At 40.8% G+C, this 25,358-nt stretch overlaps 1 protein-coding gene across 2 annotated transcripts in view; it reads left to right on the top strand.

Moving 5' to 3' along the window:
- The window catches only part of SLC4A3 (solute carrier family 4 member 3), a 2,820,719-nt gene that overhangs the window by 2,733,842 nt on the left and 61,519 nt on the right, over positions 1-25,358 (top strand). For both annotated transcript variants that reach the window (XM_044074803.1, XM_044074804.1), the window contains one exon: positions 5,449-5,618. In XM_044074803.1, the coding sequence (XP_043930738.1) occupies positions 5,449-5,618 (170 nt within the window). The remainder of the gene's footprint in view (positions 1-5,448; positions 5,619-25,358) is intronic.

Consider the following 25,358-nt stretch of genomic DNA (forward strand, 5'->3'; position numbering starts at 1 on the left):
CCCACAGTCAAGCTTGGAAAGATGATGCCATGTCCTTTACCTGGGAAAGCCTCTCTGTTTATGCCTTCCCCCCTCTGCCTCTCCTCTCAAAGGTTGTGCAAAAGATCAAACAAGACAAGCCAAGGACAATACTGATTGCACCAGACCTGCCACGCCAGCATTGGTACCCCCTCTTGCGCAGTATGACACTGCTGGAACCATGACACCTGCCTCAGACCCATTCCCTGCTGTCCCAGCAGGCAGGCCAGATTCTGCACCCTCAGCTTCAAACCCTGAACCTTGCAGCCTGGCTAATTCCTTGAGCTCTCCAATAGCATCCCTCAGTAAGCAGGTGCTAGATGTCATTCTGGAGGCAAGGAGGCCTAGTACTAGAAAATCCTATGTTGAAAAGTGGAAAAGATACTGTTCCTGGAGCCAGACTCAGGGGATGGGTACAACGGTGCCCAGCTTACCTCATATTCTTCAGTACTTAACAGAAATGCTCCACAAGGGCCTATCCTTCTTGTCAAAATTCATGCCTCTGCCATTTCAGCACATTGTAATACTGAGCCACCCCTCTTCTCTCACCCCCTGCTAAAACAATTCCTTAGAGGGGGCCAAAATTTAAGACACCCCAGTAGAGCCCCCACTCCAGCCTGGGACCTTAATTCTGTATTGGAAAAGCTCACTCTTCCCCCCTTTGAGCCAGCTGCAACAGCAGAGTTGAAATTCCTTTCTTGGAAAACAGCCTTACTTCTAGCCATCACTTCAGCAAGAAGAGTGTCTGAATTACAGGCTCTCATGGCAGTGGAGCCCTTCATTATCTTCCATGTGGACAGGGGTTCCCTCAGGACCAATCCTTCCTTTATGCCCAAGGTGGTGTCTAGTGTGGCCCTAAATCAGTCCATTCATTGCCTACTTTTTTCCCTAATCCACAAAACAAAGGGGAATGAATACTGCACTCTCTGGACGTGCACAGACAACTTCAATTTTATTTGGAAAGGACTAAGCCTCTCAGAAAATCTGAACAGCTGCTAGTTGGCTTTGCTGCAGGGGCAGAGGGGAACGCCATTTCAAAGCAAACCATTTCCAAATGGATAGCCCATTGCATTCATTTCTGCTACAAGCACCATGGAAACCCTACCCCACAGGGGATAAGATCACATTCCACCAGGGCTGCATCTACCTCTGCAGCCTTTTTCAGAGGAGTCCCTACCAGAGACATCCTAGAAGTTGTTACCTGGAGCTCTGTACATAGCTTCTCCAAGCATTATCACATGCCTATTTTTTACTAAATCCAGGGCTAGTTTTACCACAGCAGTCTTGCAGGGCTTAATAGCTGGCCCTAATGCTCTCTGACTTCCTCCTCCCTTTCTTAGCTTTGGGAATCAACCCAAATGTGATGACTGCAACAGTGAAACATGAAGAACATAGTACAGTTGTGTACACTTACCATAAATGTAGATGTTCAAATGTATTCACTGTTGCAGTCCTGGTTACCCTCCCTCCAGCCCCCTGACTTCTCTTGGCTCTACCTTTCCTTCTTGTTTGGCATATTTAAGTTTTCTGGTGTATTTGCTTTTTGATGGAGGTGCACCATAACATATAATTGCTTCCAATTGTGGGGGCACCTGATATCTAGGGCAAGAAAAACTGATGTAATGGCATCGGCTGCATGATTTATACTTCTGACAACCTAACGTTATGGAAGAAGAGACAGCATCCGACGCAGGAATCTGAAGAATCTGGTATTCAGGCCGGCTGAGGGCTACCTGCAGACAGATAACCCAAATGTGATGACTTCAACAGTGAATACACTCAAACGTCTACATTTATGGTAAGTGTACACAACTGTACTTTTTCATTTCCACAAGCCAGAAACTTCTTCAGAATCATAGATACTCAGTTTCCTGCTAATTAAATAATCACTTCACATTTCCCATTGGACAGTACTGATTACATCACCACCAATTCCCCATTTAAAAAAAAACCTTGTCCTAAACTTGACATTTGTATAATTATATATATAAAAAAACAATTAATATACTTGTTAAATTACACAAAAATATAAAATTGTATATAAAAAATGTATTTACAGGAATTATACATATAAGTGTATATGCATATGTATGCATGGATACATACATTTCTAGAACCCACTGTGAGTTAAAGTAATATACACACATTTTTATAAAAACCTTTTAATATCTATTAGCTCTAATCTTCAAGGCTGAGGTTAAAGAGATGTGATCATTTAGTCCAGGTGGAACACAAGCATCTAACTGCAATTACCAAGTAAGTTCTTTAAATTCCAACCTGGACTCCCAATCCCCTCCCCTTTCTTGTTGACCCTCCCTTTCTATTACCCAAAACTTAAAATCAGCCAGGGGGCATTTTAAACCGTGTCTATATAAAGCGTCAGTATCCTTTTTCCTGTTTACATCATACATATGCTCATATATCCTCTGTCTTAAGGTGCGCTCAGTCTTCCCCACATAAGAATGAGACGCAAACCTGACAGTGAGCCATATGTATCACCCCCTTAGTCAACACGTTAAAATATCGTTTAGGGTGGAAATTTATCCTGCGGTTATCTAAAGTAAGTTCCCCTTGATTGTACATAAAGGGGCATTGGAGATGCATCCCCCAAAAACAACCTCACTAAATAATTTAATTCCATTTCTAGATCATCTTTGTTAGAGATCATATGGTCTGCCCATACCATTTGGCCTTTAACTATATAATCTATTATTAGGGCCTATTATAGGTTTTGGGATGACATCTTTATTATTTGGAAAGCCCCACTGAACATTATTGAATGTTTTATGGATTATATAAATAGTACAACTATTTTTTTGTGTTTTACCCACAATGTAAGAGACACAGAGGTACACTAGTAAGATGTGACTATACTTATGGACAACAGTAACAAGAGATATACTTCTAAGCTATTTAGGAAAAAAATGTTTTTTAAATTCATATTTGTACTATGAGACTAACCATCCTTTTAATCAAAAAAAAATATATAGTTAAAGGCCAAATGGTATGGGCAGCCTGTATGACTGCTAACACAGATGATATAGAAATGGAATTAAATTATATAGTGAGGTTGTTTTTGATGATGGGGTACCCTGATACAATGGTTAAGAACTTAAAAGGGGAAATTCTCATGGGATGGGGAAATAAATATATTCCCTTATTGGATCAGGAAAACAACAAAAGTAACTATGAGAGTGAGATTGGAGGATCGGTGTTGAATAAAGACTGAAGTGAATGTTAATGACAGTTCTTACTTAGTTATGGCATATAATCAAGATACTAAGAAGATACAAAATATCTTATTGAAAAACTGGAAGTTATTTTCAACAATGCCGAACAAACTAAGTGTATTTTAAGACCTTTAAAATTTAGTTTTGGGAGGAACCTCAACCTTAAGGATATTTTTGAAAGGGAGAATAATTCACAAGATTACAAAAATGGAAATAGAACAGGCACATTTAAATGTGGGATGCATCTCCAATACCCCTTTATATACAATCAAGGAGAACTTACTTTAGATAACCGCAGGATAAATTTCCACCCTAAAGGATATTTTAACGTGTTGACTAAGGGGGTGATACATATGGCTCACTGTCAGGTTTGCGTCTCATTCTTATGTGGGGAAGACTGAGCGCACCTTAAGACAGAGGATATATGAGCATATGTATGATGTAAACAGGAAAAAGGATACTGACGCTTTATATAGACACGGTTTAAAATGCCCCCTGGCTGATTTTAAGTTTTGGGTAATAGAAAGGGAGGGTCAACAAGAAAGGGGAGAGGACTGGGAGTCCAGGTTGGAATTTAAAGAACTTATTTAGCAGTTGCAGTTAGATGCTTGTGTTCCACCTGGACTAAATGATCACATCTCTTTAACAATATATATATATATATATATATATATATATATATGTGTATATATATATATATATATATATATATATATATATATATATATATATTTTTTTTTCATAAGTATATATTTTTACAAGTATGTATTTATAGATGTGAAAGTTGAAGATGATTTATTTTGTTCTGCATAAGGTATAGCTATATATAATAAGTAATAACAACACTTTGGTTATGATATAAATATGTTGAAAATAACTAGGAAGCTTATTTATAGCAATATATCTTTAAGAACAAAGTGACATAATGATTGTGATTGGGTGAGTGTTATTTGAATTCCTATATATAAAGGAAATATATTAGTGCAAAAACTGTTTTTGATCTGAAGATGCTTTTTAGCGAAAGCGCTTATCAGTTGTGCAACAGTAAATTCTTTTTGTTTTTATTTATAACGAGACTTTGCCTGGTTGCTTCGCCCACAGCCTTATTTTTATGTTATCTTTCTTTACTTGGGTAACGAAGCATTTACCAAGTTGGTTATCAGCCGTTCTTTACCTTTTTATAAGTATATATATATATGTGTTAAGTTTAGGAAAAGTTTTTTTTTTTTAAATGGGGAATTGGTGGTGATGCAATCAGTACTGTCCAATGAGAAATGTGACGTGATTATTTAATGAGCAGGAAATCGAGTATCTATGATCATGCTTATTGTTTCTTTGCTTATCATAACCTTATACAGCCTGTTATTATGAACTATGTATGTTCTATGTATTATAACCTGGAGCTTTTCTCCCCGGGCCTGTACTGAAAATGGACATATATCCAGTTAGACTAGCCCAGTCAACAAATGTAAAATAAAAAATAAATAAAATAAATAAATAAATGATTCTGAAGACGTCTCTGGCTTGTGGAAACAAAAGAGCTTAATATGTGGTATGAACTAGAATAATTTGTTCACTTATTTCATCATCGGGAATCGTTTATTGGCACTGGAAAGAAAACTGAAGTATTTTTGGTTTTCAGTCAATCGTTTGCTTCAGTGTTTTACTTGTTTAGTAGTATGTTTATATGGTTATAAAAGGCCCAGCAGTCCAGACACTAAAGGAAAATATACGCTCAACATGAATTACCAAATGAGGTATCAGGTGTCCCAACATCAAACCTTACCGAATGTCTTATTTCATCATATCAAAATCGATAAAAAGTCATTGACTGGCTCAGGTCAATCTTTTGGCTTCTTGTTACTTGTTTAAAATTTGAAGTTTCCAGGAGATAAAATGGAACTTTCTAGTGTATGAAACAGATTCATGAACATTTCCAGAAGGGATTGAGATGACCACAGAAGGTTGTTGTGGCTTTTCCTCCAGCTTTAGGATTAAGCTGTTAATTAGCTGTTGTTATAGATTTGACTTTTCTGTGTTGTACTGTTTTATATGCATTATTTTTCCAATGACTGAATGATTTTTTAGCAAACCCTTATGTGAAGAGCCCTAAAAATATGTTTTTTTAGTGCATCTGATAGCAGCTCTATACAGCACATTTACAAGATACAGTAATTTACTTTCTGCATTTTCTTCTCAGGTTTGTCAATTGAGATGGGGAGTGTTCTACGCCAAATCCCACTGGCTGTATTATTTGGGATCTTCCTGTACATGGGCGTCACCTCTCTCACTGGAATCCAGCTGTACGAGCGCTTGTTGTTGATGTTCACACCTTCCAAACACCATCCTGATCATGTCTACGTCATTAAGGCAAGTTGTGCAGCATGTTTCCGCAATGTTTTGTTCATGTCTGTGTCATTAAGGCACGTTGTGTGGCACGTTTTCACAGTGTTTCATTCATGTCTACATCATTAAGGCAAGTTGTGTAGCACGTTTTCACAGTGTTTCGTTCATGTCTATGTCATTAAGGCAAGTTGTGTGGCACATTTTCACAGTGTTTCATTCATGTCTATGTCATTAAGGCAAGTTGTGTGGCACATTTTCACAGTGTTTTGTTCATGTCTACGTCATTAAGGCAAGTTGTGTGGCACATTTTCACAGTGTTTCGTTCATGTCTACGTCATTAAGGTAAGTTGTGTGGCACATTTTCAAAGTATTTCGTTCATGTCTGTGTCATTAAGGCAAGTTGTGGGGCACGTTTTCACAGTATTTTGTTCATGTCTGTGTCATTAAGGCAAGTTATGTGGCCCATTTTCACAGTGTTTCACTCATGTCTACATCATTAAGGCAAGTTATGTGGCACATTTCTGCAATGTTTCATTCATTTCTATGTCATTAAGGCAAGTTGTGCGGCATGTTTTCACAGTGTTTCACTCATATCTACATCATTAAGGCAAGTTGTGTGGCACGTTTTCACAGTGTTTCGTTCATGTCTGTGTCATTAAGGTAAGTTGTGTGGCACGTTTTAACAGTGTTTCTTCTCATGTTGCATTGGGTCTTCACTTCAGTAGTGGGTAACATACTACAAGCCAAGGCAGCAAGGTGTATGTATCATAAGGTAATCTGCTGCCTAGTGAGAATATTATGGCAAGGGGTAAGTAAGCACTTTATAATGTGTGCCATGAGGAACAGGAATGTCCCTACGTCTTTTGTAGAAAATGATTTGCTCTTTTCATTCAAACGTATTTCCTAAATTTTACCATTAAAAAAAACTGACAAAAGAAGCCTTTCAGACAAAATGTGGTAGAAAACATAAAGTGGTTGGACTGACGGCACAGAGGAGGACTAAAGCTCTGATGTGTTAATTAGCTGCTTCCTGTGCCAAGGGTACAGGGTTTGAAGCTTTCCACCATCATTTTTCTAGATTGTGGCCTTTAACAAGTCACTTAACCTGGCAGTGCTTTAAGGCGATTAGGAATTTGGGCTCGACTGTTAACGCTCTGTTGTACGCATTACTAATACAAGTTACACAGGGATATTCTCTAACTGCGAGAGATGCATTTTCAGCCAGAAATGCAAATCTAGTAAAGGTCACAATTTGATTATAAAATCCTAAATTATAGGTTCATAGGTTCATACTAGGCTATCTGCCCGAGGGCATTTATAAGCCTAGCCCATAGTTTTGTGGCTTACGCCACCCCTTTAGTTTGGAGAAACTATGCCCATTATTTTGCTGTGCCTCTGTCGAGCAGTGACACTGAGGTAACCCCTGGGGTGTATCTGCGATCCCCCATCCATTGGTCAAGATTCCTCTTGAACAAGGCCAGCGAGGTGCTCTGCCTCACATAAACCGGGATTTTGTTATAGGTTTTATAAATTATATTTACCAAATAAATGCAAATACCTTTTTTTCTTTCAGAGACTCAGTATAATTAGCATAACTGGATAAAACATGTTTTGCAGCTTGAAAATCAAGCTCATATATGGCTATGTCTATTCCCATGATTAAGGCTGTATATAATCCTTTGATTACATTATCTACCTTATTGCACTTATGTAGATGGGTCTGTATTACTTCATCGAAGTAGAAATTCAGGGAACTGCTATTCAACGAGCATAAAACAGCGAATGTTCACTTAAGTGAATGTTCACATCTGTGAATGTGTTACATAGGGAAAGGAGTTACTTGGCCAACATTCCCACCTTAACACACACCGCAGTATATCAAACCCACCCCCACTTATATATACAAACTCTGAGATCCCACTGCAATGGGGAAAAGGGCATTTCTTCATTTTGGCCAAATAACTAAGGAAATGATTTTTGAGCTGTGATACAGAAGTGGAATTGCCTAGTCATGGTATGGCCTTGCTGAATATAATTATGGTGCCTGCCAAAAAAAAGCAATTACTAGAAAATGGAAATTAAAGTCTAAATCGGCTGTAGTAAAAGCAGTGACTATAGTATCAGAGATAAAACAACTGAAAGTTGGATCGTTAGAAAAAGGTAGGAGCAAATTACATATGGGAACAATACATGCAGATTAATATTTTGGAGGAGGAATGTGGTTTAAGGGAAGGCAGGAATTGAATGAGCTGTATGATGTTTGACAATGAATGTGTAGAAGATTATAAGTGATGCAATGTTTGCAACTGAAAATATATCAATATGATTTGTTTTCATTTATATAAATGCATGCTTGCCTATGTCATTAGTGATAATTCCATAAAGATACTTCTTGTTAAAAAAAAGAAACACCAGCTCCATGGGACTGCAAGAAATACCAGAAAGCTTAATATGCACAAACAAAAATCACCTAGTGTGCTGCATTATGCATATTCTTAACAAATTATAACGAGAAAGCTGTCCCCCTGATATCTGGATCCAAGCTGTTGTGGTCCCAATGTACAAGGGGTGTCCTTCAAGAGACCCCAGTAATTGCAGACTGATCATCCTGATGTGCATATTTTATAATGTGAAGATTTTGAGTGAGAGCATGTAGCAGGTGGCCCATTGTAGGACAAATTTGGGTCAGTCCTTCTCAAGAAAGTATTTCAATTAGTAAATTAAATATTTATTTATTTACTTCAGTTTGAGGACCGGGGAAGTCCACTGGGCTATGAAGAGCACATTTTCAGTGGAGGCCCAGGGAGAAAAGTTCCAAAAATTAGATACAAATCTTAACAAGTTTTAAGATCAAACATCAGTTGATAAATACACAGTATGTTACATATAAAATATAGTAGGTGAAAATAGTAAATTTGGTATCAAAGCAGAATGAAAAAATAACTATACAATAATATAAAAAGAAGTACATCCATAAAAGGAAATATGTCATCCCATAGTATGGAAGAGATAGGACAGCCGAGGTGGTGCAGCGGTTAGCATTGCCGCCTCGCAGCAAGAGAGCCTCTGGTTCGATCCTCAGCTGGGGTGCCTTCTGTGCGGAGTCTGCATTTCCTCCCTGTGGTCGCCTGGGTTTCCTCTGGGTGCTCCGATTTCCTACCACATCCATAGCTGGCCTTAGGCATAGGCCAACTGGGCGGCCGCCTAGGGCTCCGCTGTAGCAGGGGTGCTTTTCCACTATTTATGTGGTGTAGTAAGACAAGGATGGGGGCACCAAGAAGTGTGGTAGGGGGCGCCGTGGAGCCCTTTTGCCTAGGGCACCAGTTGACCTAAGGCCGCTCCTGCCCACATCACAAAGACATGCCATAGGAGGATTGGACACTCTAAATTGGGCCTAGGTGTGAGTGTGTGTGCCTTCTGTGGAAGGTTGGGCACCGGGCTGGTAACAACACCGTAAAACTTAACTGCCAATCATGAGCAGACAGGTGATCCACTGTGGCAACCCCTAACTGGGAAAAGCTGAAAGAAGAAGAAGAAGATAGTATGGAAGAGATCATCTTCTATAATTCCACTACCAAATAACTAGAAGTATTTCTCCAGCTCTGACTCAGATTCTAGAAACAACAGCAGTCTCTCTAGTACACCAGCATGTCCCAAGGATTTCTGCATAGATTCTGTACGACTAATTTAGGAAACTCATGGAGAGGGTGGAAATGGGGCTGGAAAAGGATAGAGAGTTAACACAAAAGCCTGACTCTCGATTCATTACTTTAGTATGTAACTGAAATTTAAAAGAGCAGAATAAGTAGCTAATTCTAGTGAATGAAAATAAGGGAAATAATGCAAAAAAAGGAGGTGAATATGGGTTACTGGTAGTGAAATACATAGCAAAACAAGGGTAGCCTCAGTAACAGCTGAATACGGTTACTGGTAGTGCAATACGTAGCAAAACAAGGGTAGCCTCAGTAACAGCTGAATATGGTTACTGGTAGTGAAATACGTAGCAAAACAAGGGTAGCCTCAGTAACAGCTGAATACGGTTACTGGTAGTGCAATACGTAGCAAAACAAGGGTAGCCTCAGTAACAGCTGAATATGGCTACTGGTAGTGGAATACGTAGGAAAACAAGGGTAGCCTCAGTAACAGCTGAATATGGTTACTGGTACTGCAATACGTAGGAAAACAAAGGTAGCCTCAGTAACAGCTGAATATGATTACTGGTAGTGCAATACATAAGAAAACAAGGGTAGCCTCAGCAACAGCTGAATATGGCTACTGGTAGTGCAACACGTAGCAAAACAAGGGTAGCCTCAGTAACAGCTGAATATGGCTACTGGTAGTGCAATACGTAGGAAAACAAGGGTAGCCTCAGTAACAGCTGAATATGGCTACTGGTAGTGCAATACGTAGGAAAACAAAGGTAGCCTAAGTAACAGCTGAATATGGTTAATGGTAGTGCGATATGTAGCAAAACAAAGGTAGCCTCAGTAACAGCAAAATATAGTTACTTGCAGTGCAATACATAGGAAAACAAAGGTAGCCTCAGTAACAGCTGAATATGGCTACTGGTAGTGCAATACGTAGGAAAACAAAGCCTCAGTAACAGCTGAATATGGCTAATGGTAGTGCAATATGTAGCAAAACAAAAGTAGCCTATGTAACAGCTGAATATGGTTAATGGTAGTGCAATACATAGGAAAACAAGGGTAGCCTCAGTAACAGCAGAATATGGCTTCTGGTAGTGCAATACGTAGGAAAACAAAGGTAGCCTAAGTAACAACTGAATATGGTTAATGGTAGTGCGATATGTAGCAAAACAAAGGTAGCCTCAGTAACAGCTAAATATGGTTACTGGTAGTGCAATACGTAGGAAAACAAAGGTAGCCTCAGTAACAGCTGAATATGGTTACTGGTAGTGCAATACGTAGGAAAACAAAGGTAGCCTCAGTAACAGCTGAATATGGTTACTGGTAGTGCAATACGTAGGAAAACAAAGGTAGCCTCAGTAACAGCTGAATATGGTTACTGGTAGTGCAATACGTAGGAAAACAAAGGTAGCCTCAGTAACAGCTGAATATGGCTACTGGTAGTGCAATACGTAGCAAAACAAGGGTAGCCTCAGTAACAGCTGAATATGGTTACTGGTAGTGCAATACGTAGCAAAACAAGAGTAGCCTCAGTAACAGCTGAATATGGCTACTAACAGTGCAATACGTAGGAAAACAAGGGTAGCCTCAGTAACAGCTGAATATGGCTACTGGTAGTGCAATACGTAGGAAAACAAAGGTAGCCTCAGTAACAGCTGAATATGGTTACTGGTAGTGCAATACATAGGAAAACAAGGGTAGCCTCAGTAACAGCTGAATATGGCTACTGGTAGTGCAATACGTAGCAAAACAAAGGTAGCCTCAGTAACAGCTGAATATGGTTACTGGTAGTGCAATACGTAGGAAAATAAAGGTAGCCTCAGTAACAGCCGATTATGGCTACTGGTACTGCAATACATAGGAAAACAAAGGTAGCCTCAGTAACAGCTGAATATGGCTACTGGTAGTGCAATACATAGGAAAACAAAGATAGCCTCAGTAATAGCTGAATATGATTACTGGTAGTGCAATACTTAGGAAAACAAGGATAGCCTCAGTAACAGCTGAATATGATTACTGGTAGTGCAATACATAGGAAAACAAGGGTAGCCTCAGTAACAGCTGAATATGGCTACTGGTAGTGCAATACATAGGAAAACAAAGGTAGCCTCAGTAACAGCTGGATATGGCTACTGGTAGTGCAATATGTAGGAAAACAAGGGTAGCCTCAGTAACAGCTGAATATGGTTACTGGTAGTGCAATATGTAGGAAAACAAAGGTAGCCTCAGTAACAGCTGAATATGATTACTGGTAGTGCAATATGTAGGAAAACAAGGGTAGCCTCAGTAACAGCTGAACATGGCTACTGGTAGGGCATTACGTAGGAATAGAAGGGTAGCCTCAGTAACAGCTGAACATGGCTACTGGTAGTGCAATACATAGGAAAACAAAGGTAGCCTCAGTAACAGCTGGATATGGCTACTGGTAGTGCAATATGTAGGAAAACAAGGGTAGCCTCAGTAACAGCTGAATATGGTTACTGGTAGTGCAATATGTAGGAAAACAAAGGTAGCCACAGTAACAGCTGGATATGATTACTGGTAGTGCAATATGTAGGAAAACAAGGGTAGCCTCAGTAACAGCTGAATAAGGTTACTGGTAGTGCAATACGTAGGAAAACAGAGGTAGCCTCAGTAACAGCTGAATATGGTTACTGGTAGTGCAATACGTAGCAAAACAAAGGTAGCCTCAGTAACAGCTGAATATGGCTACTGGTAGTGCAATACGTAGGAAAACAAGCGTAGCCTCCGTAACAGATGAATAAGGCTGCTGTTTAATCTTAGCCTTACTACAGGATACGTACCCAAAGAGTGGCGTACAGCAACAGTGGTCCCACTCCACAAAGGTGGTGCTTCTACGGACCCTGGAAATTACCGCCCCATAAGCTTGACGAGCCTGGTCTGCAAAGCTATGGAAAGGATCATTATGGAACTCATAAACAAAGACATTGGGGACCTACAGACATTGGATCCTACCCAATTTGGCTTTGTCAAGGGCAGATCCTGCCTTTTGAACTTGGTCGACTTTTTTGAAACAGTCACTAAGGCCATTGATGAGGGTAAGGCAGTTCACACAGCCTACCTTGACTTTGCAAAAGCCTTCGACACAATACCCCACTCGGGCATCATAGACAAACTCACCAGCTTAAATGTAAACCCATATGTCACAAGATGGTTTGCAAACTGGCTCAAGGACAGAACCCACAAGGTCAGAATTGCTGGAGCCATGTCAGACTCTAAGCCAGTCACAAGTGGTGTCCACAGGGCTTAGTCCTGGGACCCCTCTTGTTCGGCATTTATTTTTCCAAGGTGCAAGCAAACATAGGAGGATTGTGGCTGACAAAGTTCGCAGATGACTGCAAACTGGGCGCCATAATTGATACTCCAGCGGACACAAGCATCCTTCAGAGAGGCCTCATAGAAACGGATAATTGGTGCCAGAGCCATGGCCTTAAACTGAATGCCAAAAAATGTATAGTCATACCCTTTGGGAAAAACAAGGTACCCACAAATTACCACATAGGTGGTAATCCATTAAGTACGGAAGAGGTAATCAGGGACCTAGGGACCCAAGTTGACAGTAACCTCTCATTTGACACTCACATTGCCAAGGTGGTTAGGAAGACCTTCTATATTGACACCTTATCATGAAGGGATTCACATCTAGATCAAGAGAGGTCATTGTGTCCCTGAACTCTTCTCTTATCAGGCCCATGATTGAGTACAATGCCCCATTTGGGATGTATCTTACCCGACACCTGCAGCAGTTGGAAAGACCCCAAAAGTTCCTCAACAAGAGGATAAAGGGTCTCAAACATATGTCATATGCTACCCGGCTGAAGAAACTCCAGCTCTATTCAGTCGCATGCCGCTTACTCAGAGGTGATCTATGCCTGACGTACAAGGCCATGTCCAATCCGGAATTAATGGACATGCTCCATCTCAGAAAATCCAAATCCATCAGAGCCACGAGAGCAAGAGATTTAAACTTCAACACAGAAATAAATAGGACGTGCTGGAGGGACAGATTCATAACCCAGAGGCTCCCTAAACTCTGGAACAGAATCCCAGTCCATGTTAGGCAGAGCCCCTCACTAACTCTCTTCAAGAGAAATCTTGAGTGGATGGGAGATCATAGGTTTACCCCGGGGGTCATCTCTGTGTCACTACTAGACAGAGGCACAGTAAACTAAACCCTAAATGGGCGTAGTATTCTCATCCCAAGGGGTGGTGAAAGCCACACACACTCTGGCTAGGCTTATAAATGCCCTAGGGCAGATAGCCTAGTACGAACCTATGAACCTATGGTTACTGGGAGTACAATACATTGGAAAACAAGGGTAGCCTCAGTAACAGCTGGATATGGCTACTGGTAGTGCATTACGTAGGAAAACAAAGGTAGCCTCAGTAACAGCTGAATATGGCTACTGGTAGTGCAATATGTAGAAAAATAAAAGGTAGCCTTAGTAACAGCTGAATATGGCTACTGGTAGTGCAATACGTAGGAAAACAAAGGTAGCCTCAGTAACAGCTGAATATGGCTACTGGTAGTGCAATACGTAGGAAAACAAAGGTAGCCTCAGTAACAGCTGAATATGGCTACTGGTAGTGCAATACATAGCAAAACAAAGGTAGCCTCAGTAACAGCTGAATATGGTTACTGGTAGTGCAATACGTGGGAAAACAAGGGTAGGCTCAGTAACAGCTGAATATGGCTACTGGCAGTGCAATACGTAGGAAAACAAGGGTAGCCTCAGTAACAGCTGAATATGGCTACTGGTAGTGCAATACGTAGCAAAACAAAGGTAGCCTCAGTAAAAGCTGAATATGGCTACTGGTAGTGCAATACATAGCAAAACAAAGGTAGCCTCAGTAACAGCTGAATATGGTTACTGGTAGTGCAATACGTAGGAAAATAATGGTAGCCTCAGTAACAGCTGAATAGTGGTGTCACTGCTCGACAGAGGCAGAGTAAAATAATGGGCATAGTTTCTCCAAACTAAAGGGGTGGCGTAAGCCACAAAACTATCGGCTAGGCAGATAGCCTAGTATGAACCTATGAACCTATGAACCTATGTCTACTGGTAGTGCAGTACATAGCAAAACAAAGGTAGCCTCAGTAACAGCTGAATATGGCTACTGGTAGTGCAATACGTAGAAAAACAAAGGTAGCCTCAGTAACAGCTGAATATGGTTACTGGTAGTGCAATACGTAGGAAAACAAGGGTAGCCTCAGTAACAGCTGAATATGGCTAGTGGTAGGGCAATACACAGGAAAACAAAGGTCGCCTCAGTAACAGCCGAATATGGCTACTGGTATTGCAATACGTAGGAAAACTAGGGTACCCTCAGTAACAACACTCTGGAATAAAATCCCAGTCCAGGTTAGGCAGAGTCCCTCATTGACTCTCTTCAAGAGGAATCTTGATGAGTGGATGGGAGATCGTATATTTACCCCGGGTATCACTTCTGTGTCACTGTTAGACAGAGGCACAGTATACTAACCTCGAAAAAGGGCATAGCAAAATTAATTTAAAATGAGTGGCGAAAGCCAAACACACTCTGGCTAGGCTTATAAATGCCCTAGGGCAGATAGCCTAGTATGAACCTATGAACTTATGGCTACTGGTAGTGCAAAACGTATGAAAACAAAGGTAGCCTCAGTAACAGCTGAATATGATTACTGGTAGTGCAATATGTAGCAAAACAAAGGTAGCCTTAGTAACAGCTGAATATGGCTACTGGTAGTGCAATACATAGGAAAATAAGGGTAGCCTCAGTAACAGATATATATGGTTACTGGTAGTGCAATACGTAGGAAAACAAAGGTAGCCTCAGTAACAGCTGAATATGGTTACTGGTAGTGCAATACGTAGGAAAACAAGGGTAGCCTCAGTAACAGATGAATATGGTTACTGGTAGTACAATACATTGGAAAACAAGGGTAGCCTCAGTAACAGCTGAATATGGCTACTGGTAGTGCAATACGAAGGAAAACAAAGGTAGCCTCAGTAACAGCTGAATATGGTAGCATGTTACAGACCACCCTCCCAATCTCAGGAACCCCACTCAGCCTTCCTGAAGACATTGGAGGATATGAATGTATCACAAAATACCATCATACTGGGAGACTTCAACTACCCAAACATAGATTGGGTACATTATTCTAGCCCTAACACCCTAGCTCAAAGGTTCCTGGAATTCATAAATTCAAATGCACACTGGAACAACTAGTCACCTCTCCCACTAGGGGAGATAATATACTAGACCTGATCATCACAAACATGGGGACAAAATGCTCCACACTGGAGGTATACCCCTCACTAGTGAGATCTGACCACAAACTAATCACCCTGGATATACATATCCCACCTCCACCCCCAGCACAAAAGACCACTGTGAAAAACTTCTCAAAAGCAGACTTCACTCTTCCTGAGATGGTATCCTTTAAGCCCACTGGGCCAGTGGATACCACATCCCACAACATCCCACAATGCCGAATCCTTCACAAATGCTTTCTATGGACATCTCCAAGAATGCATGGATCATGCAATCCCAAATAAATCCAAGTCCCTCTCCACCAAAGGCAAGCGTCCTGTCTGGTGGACATCAGCCATTAACAAATTGTATAACAAAAGAAGGAAGCTACTGCACGACAGAGAAAATCCCATAAAGGGAAGACATCTCTTGTCAACATTAGCAGAAAACTACGTTCTCTCATAAAAACATCCAAGGCCAGCTTTGAGAGAAAAATCGCTAAGGACACTAAAGATAACCACAAAGCCTTCGTCAGCTATGTTAGAAACCTGGGCAGAAACCCTCAGATATGCTCAGAGTTAGTTCACAACAAAAAAAATACACGGAACCCACAGATATTGCCATCATTCTGGCTGACAGGTTCAGTGCAAATCTCTCCCCTCCCTCACCCCCAAAAGAAGAAATACTTATCCCAGCTGAACGTAATCTCCCTGTGATCTCAGATGTCCAAGTGAGAACCGCCCTCAACAAAGCTAAAAACACAGCATCAATGGGACCTGACGGTATCCCGGGTTGCGTGCTACGTGAACTCCGAGGCGCTAAACCTGCAAATAAAAATGCTATTTAACCTTCACCTTACTACAGAATATGTACCTGAACACTGGCATACAGCAACAGTGGTCACACTCCACAAAAGGGGTACCTCTACAGACCCTGGGAACTACCGCCCCATAAGCTTAACCAGTCTGGTCTGCAAAGCTATGGAAAGAATCATTATGGAACTCATAAACAGAGACATAGGGGGACCTACAGACACTTGACCCCACCCAGTTCAGCTTTGTAAAGGGCGGATCCTGCCTTTTGAACCTGGTTGACTTTTTCAAAACAGTCACTAGAGCCATTGATGAGGGCAAAGCAGTCCATACAGCCTACCTGGACTTGGCTAAGGCCTTCGACACAATACCCCACTCAGGCATCATAGATAAGCTCAACAACTTAAACGTAAACCCTTATGTCACTAGATGGGTTGCAACTGGCTAAAGGACAGAACCCATAAAGTTAAAATCGCTGGAGCAATGTCAGACTCAAAGCCAGTCACAAGTGGTGTCCCACAGGGACCTGTCCTGGGACCCCTCTTGTTCGGCATTTATTTCTCAGATGTTAAAGCAAACATGGGAGGGTTGTGGCTGACAAAGTTCGCAGATGACTGCAAACTAGGTGCCATAGTTGATACACCAGCGGACACATACATCCTACAAAAAGGCCTCACAGAAATGGACAACTGGTGCTGGAGTCATGGCCTTAAACTAAATGCCAAAAAATGTATAGTCATCCCCTTTGGGAAAAACAACGTACACACAAATTATCACATAGACAGCAACCCACTGAGTATGGAAAAAGTAATCAGAGACCTAGGGACCCAAGTCGACAGCGACCTCTCATTTAACACCCACGTTGCCAAAGTGGTTAGAAAAACATTCTACCTTGCACACCTTATCATAAAGGGATTCACATCCAGATCCAAGGATGTCATTGTACCCCTATACTCCTCCCTCATCAGACCCATGATTGAGTACAATGCCCCATTTGGTGTGTACCTCACCCGGCATTTGCAACAGCTGGAGAGACCACAAAACTACCTCACCAAGAGGATCAAGGGTCTCCAACATATGTCTTATTCTGCCAGACTAAAGAAACTCCAGCTCTATTCAGTAGCATACTGCCTGCTCAGAGGTGATCTCTGCCTGACGTACAAGGTCATGTCCAATCAGGAACTGATGGAAATGCTCCACCTCAAAAAATCCAAATCCATCAGGACCAAGAGAGCTAAAGACTTAAACCTCGGCACAAGTATGAATAGGACATGCTGGAGGGATAGATTCATAACCCAGAGGCTTCCCTTGCTTTGGAATAAGATCCCAGTTCATGTTAGGCAGAGCCCCTCACTGACTCTCTTCAAGAGAAATCTTGATGAGTGGATAGGAGATTGTAAGTTTACCCCAGGGGTCACATCTCTGTCACTACTAGACAGGGGCACAGTAAACTAATTCTATTATATAAGGGGACCTTCATTGTGTCACTACTAGAGAGAGGCACAGTATTCTAAATCTATTCTGTGCATTTTTGTACCATTTCATGGGGTGGCGAAAGCCACATCACTATGGCTAGGCTTACAAATGCCCCAGGGCAGATAACTAGTACTAAACTATGAAACTATGGCTACTGGTAGTGCAATACATAGGAAAACCAGGGTAGCCTCAATAACAGCTGAATATGGCTACAGGTACTGCCATACGTAGGAAAACAAAGGTAGCGTCAGTAACAGCTGAATAAGATTACTGGTAGTAAAATACATAGGAAAACAAAGGTAGTCTCAGTAACAGCTGAATATGGCTACTGGTAGTGCCATACATAGCAGAACAGAGGTAGCCTCAGTAACAGCTGAATATGATTACTGGTGGTGCAATACGTAGGAAAACAAGGGTAGCCTCAGTAACAGCTGAATATGGTTACTGGTAGTGCAATACATAGGAAAACAAGGGTAGCTTGAGTAACAGCTGAATATGGCTACTGGTAGTGCAATACGTAGGAAAACAAGGGTAGCCTCAGTAACAGCTGAATTTGGTTACTGGTAGTGCAATACGTAGAAAAACAAAGGTATCCTCAGTAACAGCTGAATATGGTTACTGGTAGTGCAATACATAGGAAGAAAAAAGGTAGCCTCAGTAACAGCTGAATATGGTTACTGGTAGTGCAATACGTAGGAAAACAAAGGTAGACTCAGTAACAGCTGAATATGGTTACTGGTAGTGCAATACATAGCAAAACAAAGGTAGCCTCAGTAACAGCTGAATATGGCTACTGGTAGTGCAATACGTAGTAAAACAAATGTAGCCTCAGTAACAGCTGAGTATGGCTACTGGTAGTGCAATACATAGGAAAACAAGGGTAGCCTCAGTAATAGCTGAATATGGCTACTGGTAGTGCCATATGTAGGAAAACAAGGGTAGCCTCAGTAACAGCTGAATATGGCTAATGGTAGTGCAAAACGTAGCAAAACAAAGGTAGCCTCAGTAACAGCTGAATATGGTTACTGTTAGTGCAATATGTAGGAAAACAAGGGTAGCCTCAGTAACAGCTGAATATGGCTACTGGTAGTGCAATACATAGCAAAACAAAGGTAGCCTCAGTAACAGCTGACTATGGCTACTGGTAGTCCCATACGTAGCAAAACAAAGGTAGCCTCAGTAACAGCTGAATATGGCTACTGGTAGTGCAATACGTAGCAAAACAAAGGTAGCCTCAGTAACAGCTGAATATGATTACTGGTAGTGCAATATGTAGGAAAACAAGGGTGTCTTCAGTAACAGCTGAATATGGCTACTGGTAGTGCAATACGTAGGAAAACAAGGGTAGCCTCAGTAACAGCTGAATATGGCTACTGGTAGTGCAATACATAGCAAAACAAAGGTAGCCTCAGCAACAGCTGAATATGATTACTGGTAGTGCAATATGTAGGAAAACAAGGGTGTCTTCAGTAACAGCTGAATATGGCTACTGGTAGTGCAATACGTAGGAAAACAAGGGTAGCCTCAGTAACAGCTGAATATGGCTACTGGTAGTGCAATAAATAGCAAAACAAAGGTAACCTCAGTAACAACTGAATATGGCTACTGGTAGTGCCATACTTAGGAAAACAAAGGCAGCCTCATTAACAGCTGAATATGATTACTGGTAGTGCAATACATAGCAAAACAAAGGTAGTCTCAGTAACAGCTGAATATGGCTACCGGTAGTGCCATACATAGCAAAACAAAGGTAGCCTTAGTAACAGCTGAATATGGCTACTGGTAGTGCAATACGTAGGAAAACAAGGGTAGCCTCAGTAACAGCTGAATATGGTTACTGGTAGTGCAATACGTAGGAAAACAAAGGTAGCCTCAGTAACAGCTGAATATGGCTACTGGTAGTGCAATTCGTAGGAAAACAAAGGTGGCCTCAGTAACAGCTGAATATGGCTACTGGTAGTGCAATACATAGGAAAACAAAGGTAGCCTCAGTAACAGCTGAATATGGCTACTGGTAGTGCAATACGTAGCAAAACAAAGGTAGCCTCAGTAACAGCTGAATATGGCTACTGGTAGTGCAATACGTAGCAAAACAAAGGTAGCCTCAGTAACAGCTGAATATGGCTACTGGTAGTGCAATACATAGCAAAACAAAGGTAGCCTCAGTAACAGCTGAATATGGTTACTGGTAGTGCAATACGTAGGAAAACAAAGGTAGCCTCAGTAACAGCTGAATATGGCTACTGGTAGTGCAATACATAGGAAAACAAGGGTAGCCTCAGTAACAGCTGAATATGGTTACTGGTAGTGCAATACATAGGAAAACAAAGGTAGCCTCAGTAACAGCTGAATATGGTTACTGGTAGTGCAATACGTAGCAAAACAAAGGTAGCCTCAGTAACAGCTGAATAAGATTAACGGTAGAGCAATAGGTAGGAAAACAAAGGTAGCCTCAGTAACAGCTGAATATGGTTACTGGTAGTGCAATAATTAGCAAAACAAAGGTAGCCTCAGTAACAGCTGAATATGGTTACTGGCAGAGCAATATGTAGCAAAACAAAGGTAGCCTCAGTAACAGCTGAATATGGTTACTGGTGGTGCAATACGTAGAAAAACAAGAGTAGCCTCAGTAACAGATGAATATGGCTACTGGTAGTGCAAAACGTAGGAAAACAAGGGTAGCCTTAGTAACAGATGTATATGGTTACTGGTAGTGCAATACGTACGAAAACAAAGGTAGCCTCAGTAACAGCTGAATATGGCTACTGGTAGTGCAATACATAGGAAAACAAAGGTAGCCTCAGTAACAGCTGAATATGGTTACTGGTAGTGCAATACGTAGGAAAACAAGGGTAGCCTCAGTAACAGATGAATATGGTTACTGGTGGTACAATACATTGGAAAACAAGGGTAGCCTCAGTAACAGCTGAATATGGCTACTGGTAGTGCAATACGTAGGAAAACAAAGGTAGCCTCAGTAACAGCTGAATATGGCTACTGGTAGTGCAATACGTAGGAAAACAAAGGTAGCCTCAGTAACAGCTGAATATGGCTACTGGTAGTGCAATACATAGCAAAACAAAGGTAGCCTCAGTAACAGCTGAATATGGTTACTGGTAGTGCAATACGTAGGAAAACAAGGGTAGCCACAGTAACAGCTGAATATGGCTACTGGCAGTGCAATACATAAGAAAACAAGGGTACCCTCAGTAACAACACTCTGGAATAAAATCCCAGTCCAGGTTAGGCAGAGTCCCTCATTGACTCTCTTCAAGAGGAATCTTGATGAGTGGATGGGAGATCGTAGGTTTACCCCGGTTATCACTTCTGTGTCACTGTTAGACAGAGGCACAGTATACTAACCTCGAAAAAGGGCATAGCGACATTAATTTAAAATGGGTGGCGAAAGCCAAACACACTCTGGCTTGGCTTATAAATTCCCTAGGGCAGATAGCCTAGTATGAACCTATGAACCTATGGCTACTGGTAGTGCAATACGTAGCAAAACAAAGGTAGCCTCAGTAACAGCTGAATATGTCTGCTGGTAGTGCAGTACATTCACTGGTTATGCCCCTGTAGCAACCCCAACTACCCTCTCCACCCTCTCCCACCTCTGTACTTTACTTCTCATTTCCTTACAAACTTCAAAACATTTAAATTATTAAGCTTGCAAGCGAGTCTTGCACTGTTTTAAACTCTACTCTATATACAGTTGAATAATATTCTATAAGAAGTGAAAACTTCCTTATGTTAACTTGCTGTGCTACTTCCTTGCACTGCTGTTTATGAATATATATTATTTACTGATGCCTTTCTAAGTGTAAATACTTTTAGCATGTAAATTTTTTTTTTTTTTTAGAATTATGTTTTTATTATTAATTGTTATTTTTTTTTTTTTACTCTTTCTGTTATCTTGTTGGAGCTTTTCTCCCCGGGCCTCTACTGAAAATGGAAATATATTGAGCTAGACCAGCCCGGTTAACAAATGTAAAATACATAAATAAATAAATAGCAAAACAAAGGTAGCCTCAGTAACATCTGAATATGGTTACTGGTAGTGCAATACGTAGGAAAACAAAGGTAGTCTCAGTAACAGCTGAATATGGTTACTGGAAGTGCAATACATAGGAAAACAAGGGTAGCCACAGTAACAGCTGAATATGGTTACTGGTAGTGCAATACATAGCAAAACAAAGGTAGTCTCAGTAACAGCTGAATATGGCTACTGGTAGTGCCATACATTGCAAAACAAGGGTAGCCTCAGTAACAGCTGAATATGGCTACTGGCAGTGCAATACTTAGGAAAACAAGGGTAGCCTCAGTAACAACACTCTGTAATAAAATCCCAGTCCAGGTTAGGCAGAGTCCCTCATTGACTCTCTTCAAGAGGAATCTTGATGAGTGGATGGGAGATCGTAGGTTTACCCCGGGTATCACTTATGTGTCACTGTTAGACAGAGGCACAGTATACTATCCTCGAAAAAGGGCATAGCAAAATTAATTTAAAATGGGTGGTGAAAGCCAAGCACACTCTGGCTAGGCTTATAAATGCCCTAGGGCAGATAGCCTAGTATGAACCTATGAAACTATGAACCTATGAACCTATTGCTGCTGGTAGTGCAATACTTAGCAAAACAAACGTAGCCTCAGTAACAGCTGAATATGTCTAATGGTAGTGCAGTACATAGCAAAACAAAGGTAGCCTCAGTAACAGCTGAATATGGTTACTGGTATTGCAATAAGTAGGAAAACAAGGGTAGCCTCAGTAACAGCTGAATATGGCTACTGGTAGTGCAATACGTAGGAAAAAAAGGGTAGCCTCAGTGAAAGCTGAATATGACACTGGTAGTGCAATACGTAGCAAAACAAAGGTAGCCTCAGTAACAGCTGAATATGGCTAATTGTAGTGCCATACTTAGGAAAACAAAGGTAGCCTGAGTAACAGCTGAATATGATTACTGGTACTGCAATACATAGCAAAACAAAGGTAGCCTCAGTAACATCTGAATATGGCTACTTGTAGTGCCATACATAGCAAAACAAAGGTAGCCTTAGTAACATATGAATATGATTACTGGTATTGCAATACGTAGGAAAACAAGGGTAGCCTCAGTAACAGCTGAATATGATTACTGGTAGTGCAATACATAGGAAAACAAGGGTAGCCTCAGTAACAGCTGAATATGGCTACTGGTAGTGCAATACGTAGGAAAACAAAGGTAGCCTCAGTAACAGCTGAATATGGTTACTGGTAGTGCAATACATAGGAAAACAAAGGTAGCCTCAATAACAGATGAATATGATTACTGGTAGTGCAATACATAGCAAAACAAAGGTAGCCTCAGTAACAGCTGAATATGGTTACTGGTAGTGCAATACATAGCAAAACAAAGGTAGCCTCAGTAACAGCTGAATATGGCTACTGGTAGTGCAATACGTAGGAAAACAAAGGTAGCCTCAGTAACAGCTGAATATGATTACTGGTAGTGCAATACATAGCAAAACAAAGGTAGCCTCAGTAACAGCTTAAATTTACACCTCACATGCAGGCAAGAAAGCAGCAGTTGTGGGTGTAGCATCCACAATTCTGAAGTGTTACTTTTTTTATAATCCCCGTGATGGTGAGGAATCAGTGGATCATGGCTTTATACAGTCATGAAATGATGCAACTGTGATTGTACATCAGTAACTCGTACAACTAAACGTTTTTTTTTATAGTGGTGTAATGGAGTCCACCAGCTATCTCAGGGTGGTAAGCAGGTGCCAATGGAGCCTTTTATTAGATCCAGATGTGTTTCTTTTGTGATAAGGGTGAAGTTGCAGAGGGCCAGAACATACTATAAAATGGGCTTAGATATAGGTCAGCAAGTGCACTTTTTATCTAAAGAGCTGTTTAAAGAAGATTAGAAACTAAATGAATTGCTAGACTTATTTGTCTAGGGTGCAATGCAAAAGTAATGCAGACTGTAACAAGCCATATTATCATGTATTCATTACAAAATGCAGGAATGTATGAGTAGACTTGGGGAGCTATTTAATTAACTGATGATAAACTCAAAAACTGGATTTTGTAATGGCAGACTGCAAGCTGATGACATAATACATAACCAGATGATGGTAAACTCTAGAACTGCACTCGGTAATGGTGGATTGCAAGCTGATGACGTAATACATAACCAGATGATGGTAAACTCTAGAACTGCACTCGGTAAGGGTGGCTTGCAAGCTGATGACATACTACATAACCAAATGATGGGTAAACACCAGAACTGCACTCGGTAAGGGCAGATTGCAAGCTGATGACATAATATATAAGTAAATGATGGTAAACACCAGACCTGCACTCAGTAAGGATAGATTGCAAGCTGATGACATAGGATAGGGTAGGTATGTATAGGTTTAGTGACTTGAAGAATTAGGCATCTTCTTAGAAGCTACTTTGGTGGATATACTTAAACAGGAAGGAAGATGAAAGCTGAAAATGTAAGACAGTCACACAACCAAATAAGAACTACAGCTGTTTCTGTTACAGGGCACCTTCTGTCCCCTGAAGTTCATACTAAATGTACTTGATGAACTCCCCATAAACAGGAGCTCCAACATTCTGGCAGACTTGAATTATTCGTCAATAAAACGGAGTAACTATATCTTCAATGTATCACATGGCCAAAGCATTGTTTTTAATGTGTTAAACAAAAGCTTCATAGAGCAGATTGTTAGTGACCCCATTAGGCGATAATACTCTTATAATACTATCCTTGGCCTGTAGAATTTGGTGAATGAAGCAGTATGTCTGTATCTTATTAGGGACTGATTGTCATGTTTTGGGGCTTGATCTAAGAAACTGCAATCTGCTGAAATTAATTTATTTTGAGGGTTTGAAGACAATGGCTTGAAGTGGTTGGGGGATCTGAGGTTGTATGAGTGTTTATCATGGTGAGTTTGCTGGCAAAGAAGGTGAAAGACTTACGACTGATGAGTTTGTACACGTGAGATCTAGTTAATAGTGCCGTTCTAAGCCGTACTAGTAGCCATTTTGCTTTAGAAAGAGTGGCTTATTGGTGTTTTCTTACAAAACACAGGATTATAACTCTGCAGATAATATTGCAACTACTTTATGTGGATGAAAGCTCAGTTTTGATGAGGCTGCTATAACTGGAAGTCAGTATTCTAGCTTGAAGTACTCCTTTCCCTGTAGTTGCAGTTGCTACTCGGGACAGAAAGTGCAACATTTTTTTTTTACCCAGAAGAGTTGGTTACATTAGCTTTAGTCACTTGGCTATGACATTGAAAGTGAAAGTTCCATTAACTTAGAATAAATGTGTTTAAATACACCATAATTGTGCACAAATCCCCTGGTATCTCCTTCTGCAGTTAAGTCGGGTGATAAATTGATACCCTCATCCTCAAAATCTGTAAACCCACTAAAACCTACATATTGAAGTTTAAGGATTTCAAACCTACAAATCTGATCACAAAATCATATTATAGCAGCATCACCCCAGACATTGGCACAGCAGGTTGCTTCACAAAGGAGTTCTAGGTAAAAGAATCGAACAGACATTCTCATC

Source organism: Protopterus annectens, chromosome 6.part0, assembly GCF_019279795.1.
Source record: "Protopterus annectens isolate FY-2018-M chromosome 6.part0, PAN1.0, whole genome shotgun sequence".
Classification (NCBI taxonomy): domain Eukaryota; kingdom Metazoa; phylum Chordata; order Ceratodontiformes; family Protopteridae; genus Protopterus; species Protopterus annectens.